Raw genomic sequence first — 3,667 nt, 5'->3', positions numbered from 1 at the left:
TTGGCCGTGGACCTAATCTCTAGCTCGTCTTGGCCGTGGACCTCGCCTCTGGCTCGTCTTGGCCGTGGACCTCATCTCTAGCTTGTCTTGGCGATGGACCTCATCTCTGGCTCATCTTGGCCGTGGTCCTCGCCTCTGGCTCGTCTTTGCCGTGGACCTCGCCTCTGGCTCGTCTTTGCCGTGGTCCTCATCTCTGGCTTGTCTTGGCCGTGGACCTTGCCTCTGGCTCGTCTTGGCTGTGGACCTCATCTCTAGCTCGTCTTGGCGGTGGACCTCATCTCTGGCTTGTCTTGGCCGTGGACCTCGCCTTTGGCTCGTCTTGGCTGTCGACCTCGCCTTTGGCTCGTCTTGGCCGTGGACCTTGCCCCCAGCTGTCCCCCAGTTCCGTCTGGATGAAGCTGGCTGATCACTGCTAGCGTAAGCTGCTAACTTTGCAGAGAAAGTTTTTGTGTTAGCCTAGGGGCGGACCAGACTCTTTCTGGAGGGGGCGGTTCTCACTCTGTGACATCAGCACGTGAGGACCCGCCCATTTTCGTAGGTATGGGAGGGGTAGCTGTTGACAACGCAGGCTTTTAGAGGATTACTCAGAAATGTGTGAACCGATCAAAATACCGCTTTGGGTTTCTTTATAGTGAGGAATGAACAGTATAATACACTTAAAAGCCCCAAAGTTGATTTTTCATGGTATTGCCCCTTTAAATAATAAATACTCAAATATGCTTCAAGTTTTCTATACATGTCCTCCATCATGAGAAAATTGCCACAAAAACACAGTAAAAACACAAAAAACAAAGCAAAAGTTTAAATCTTGGACATTAATCTTTATCCATTTGAAAAATATCCACTTATTGCATTCACATTTTTGCTTTACAAACATATTATGCACATTTATTTGTTACTAGATAGGGTGTAAAAAGGTGAATACTACTTCTATATTATTTGTTTTTTCAATATCTACTAATTTAAATCAAGTATCCATTCATTAAAAGTACTTTTTATTAAGTATTTCCTTACATTATAATTTGGGTAACTATTTTTTAAAGTCTACTATAATTTTAAAGTAAAACTATTCTTTACCTGAGTAAAATATTGGTATATTTGCATTTTCTAAAAACACATAAATTTGAATTTACATTTTTATTATTTTAATTTGCCAGATACTTGTTTGTTTTTTTCTCTTTTAGGTCTATCTGCCTAATGTGATTTCTTTTTGTTCTGACTTCAATACCTACTAAAGTTAGCCTTGTGAACCTTTTTTTTAATAAAGCAAAAATAAGTATAGAGTTCGTGGTGAGGAAAGTAGTTCACAAGGTTTCCCATTTGGAGCGCTATTGACCCAGTTAGTGAACTAACTCCAGGGACGGAACAGTTTGTTCTAAATGAGTTTCAACCTTTATGGGAAGACATTAAAGAAGCTTTCCCTCTACACAGTGGCTTCTGCAGGCGTACTGCAAGTCATAAGAGGCCAAAATGTATTTACATGTCAAAGACAATATTTATTTGTTAAGAAACAAGACGGGACTAACACTGAATTCGCTCTGTACTCACATGGTGAAGTCTTGGTGACCTGGAAAATCTGTTTAAGCCCTGAAATTTCAAGAAGAAATAGCAAATAGTCAAACAATTTTCTTTATATGTTTGTCACCTGTGTACGACAGAGTATCAGGGTCACCATAAAAGAAAAAAATAAACAAATATATGAGAATAAAGTCATTAAATTATGAGAAAAACATAAAAATTATATGTAAATAAAGTTATGACATTTTTTAAAATAATTTACAGGAATAAAGTTGTAAGTTTCTAAGTCAGAGTAACTGAAAATCCTGCTAGTTTGAAAATGAAATGTTACATTAAGCTTTTAAAGTGTTTCAACAATTGAACATTATTTGATTTATGCAGCAGAGAATTATGAGAAAGTGGATAGAGTAAACAAACCTTGTTGAATCGTGTTTGTTTGATTGTTTTTTGTAAATATAAAACTTTTTTAAAGCAGTGGTGAAAGGTAGAGTGGTTGACCTTTGATTTGGAGCTCGCTGGTTTAATTGCCGATCCGCGTGCCGTGTGTTGAAGTGTCCTTGTGCTTTAGGATATCGTAAATGGGATGATGACATTTGTCAATCATTTAAACTGAAATTTATTTGACTTAAAGGTATACTGAAAATTCAGTATAAAGTCCCATTTTATCTTTAGTTTTTCTAACATTTCTTTTTGTTTACTGTAAATTCCTTTTGTTTTCGGGAATGTTTTTCTTTTTGTTTGTTTTTCATGTTTTAGTTTCTAGAATTTAGTTTTGACTTTAAAAATATCGTTTAGTTTTTTATCATTAGTTTTGCTTTTTGATGACAGTAGCTTGTTGATGTTATTTGGACTTCAGGGCCACCATAATACCGCCCTTTGGGCCTTCTAACGCTAGGTTCATGCTGGACGCAGAAGCGCCGCGACATCCGCTCTCTCAATTCACACCAGACGTGCATTTTCCCGCGACTGTCGACAGGAGCTTCTGCTAGAGCTTTATTTTTGTTTTTGCCATCATGGGTAAATTAATAACCTAAAAGTAGTCGTGTTTCCATTAACTCTGAAATTTCGAAAAACGGAATTTCGATATTAAATTATCCTAATGGAAACACCACAATTTCGAAAAAACTCGCCTTTTTCGAAATAAAGTTTTTGCGCTTAGAGGAGGTGGTATTTGGGCCGTATCGAAACAGTAGTTTTTCGAAAAACTGTAATGGAAACACTTTTTTCGAAACAAACGAGTCACGTGACCATTAACCGGATATGGCGTTTCGGACAGGAAGCAGGAAAAGCTGGTCAAATGCGCTTTTTCATAGCAACTGGCTGCCTTGGGCACCGCACAGCTCATCAAAAGTTGAGCGTGTCATGCGAAAATGCTGAATCCACAGCTCTTCGGTGAATTCTTCAACCACGATTTAACAAAACTGTTTGACTCTACGTCGCTCCCACGTTTAAGGAGCCTGCCGCTCCAAGGCTCGGATCAGACGTAGACGTCTTCTCTGAATGGGAAGGCTGAGAGCTAGCTCCGTGGCAGAAATGTGAATGAATCTACTGCACATGAAAATAGTGTTTATATCCGTCGTCATGTTTTTTAATGACTTATCGCGGGAATTACTTCGAGTTTTTCGCATAATCATGGTTTAATGGAAACGCTGTTTTTTCGAAACATTGTTTTATCGAAATTCTAGAAATTTCGAAAAAGTTTTGCGCAAAAGTGTAATGGAAACGCAGCTAGTATGACCCCGTGTTTCTGCTAAGAAGAACTGCTAAACCCTCCCCCAAACCCGGGGTTGGCCCACTACATTGATCTGTGTGTGTGTTGTGATTGTATGTCTTTCTTTGATCTCTGTAGTCTGCTTAGATAAAAAAATATGATCACATTAGTCACTTGCTGTGTTTTATTGTGAAAAATTGGTTGTATGGTGAAAATAAACAGGATTTTCTCATGTATTTTGATGTAACTTTCTGCCAGACGCGGATCACTCACAGCTCGCGCACTAAATAGACCAGGTCCGCTGCACAGCGGAAGCCCTCCGCGGAGGACCGCGGCGTTCCGCGCCTGATGTGAACCACGTTACAGGTTCACAAGAAGCAGCCTCCGTTCCGCGCTGCTTCCCCGTCCAGCGTGAACCAGGTGAGAAGGTAGAAAAGT

General features: G+C 39.5%; 1 protein-coding gene across 1 annotated transcript in view; it reads right to left on the bottom strand.

Moving 5' to 3' along the window:
• Positions 1–3,667, bottom strand: part of kcnh4b (potassium voltage-gated channel, subfamily H (eag-related), member 4b) — a gene marked incomplete in the record, with an annotated part of 65,249 nt that overhangs the window by 9,056 nt on the left and 52,526 nt on the right. The window contains 1 exon segment of the mRNA XM_024285638.2: positions 1,549–1,587. Within this exon segment, the coding sequence (XP_024141406.1) occupies positions 1,549–1,587 (39 nt within the window).

Source organism: Oryzias melastigma, linkage group LG19 (genome assembly GCF_002922805.2).
Source record: "Oryzias melastigma strain HK-1 linkage group LG19, ASM292280v2, whole genome shotgun sequence".
Taxonomy (NCBI): Eukaryota; Metazoa; Chordata; class Actinopteri; order Beloniformes; family Adrianichthyidae; genus Oryzias; species Oryzias melastigma.
The sequence above is the reverse complement of the archived record's forward strand: the minus strand, read 5'-3'. Positions and strand labels throughout refer to the sequence as shown.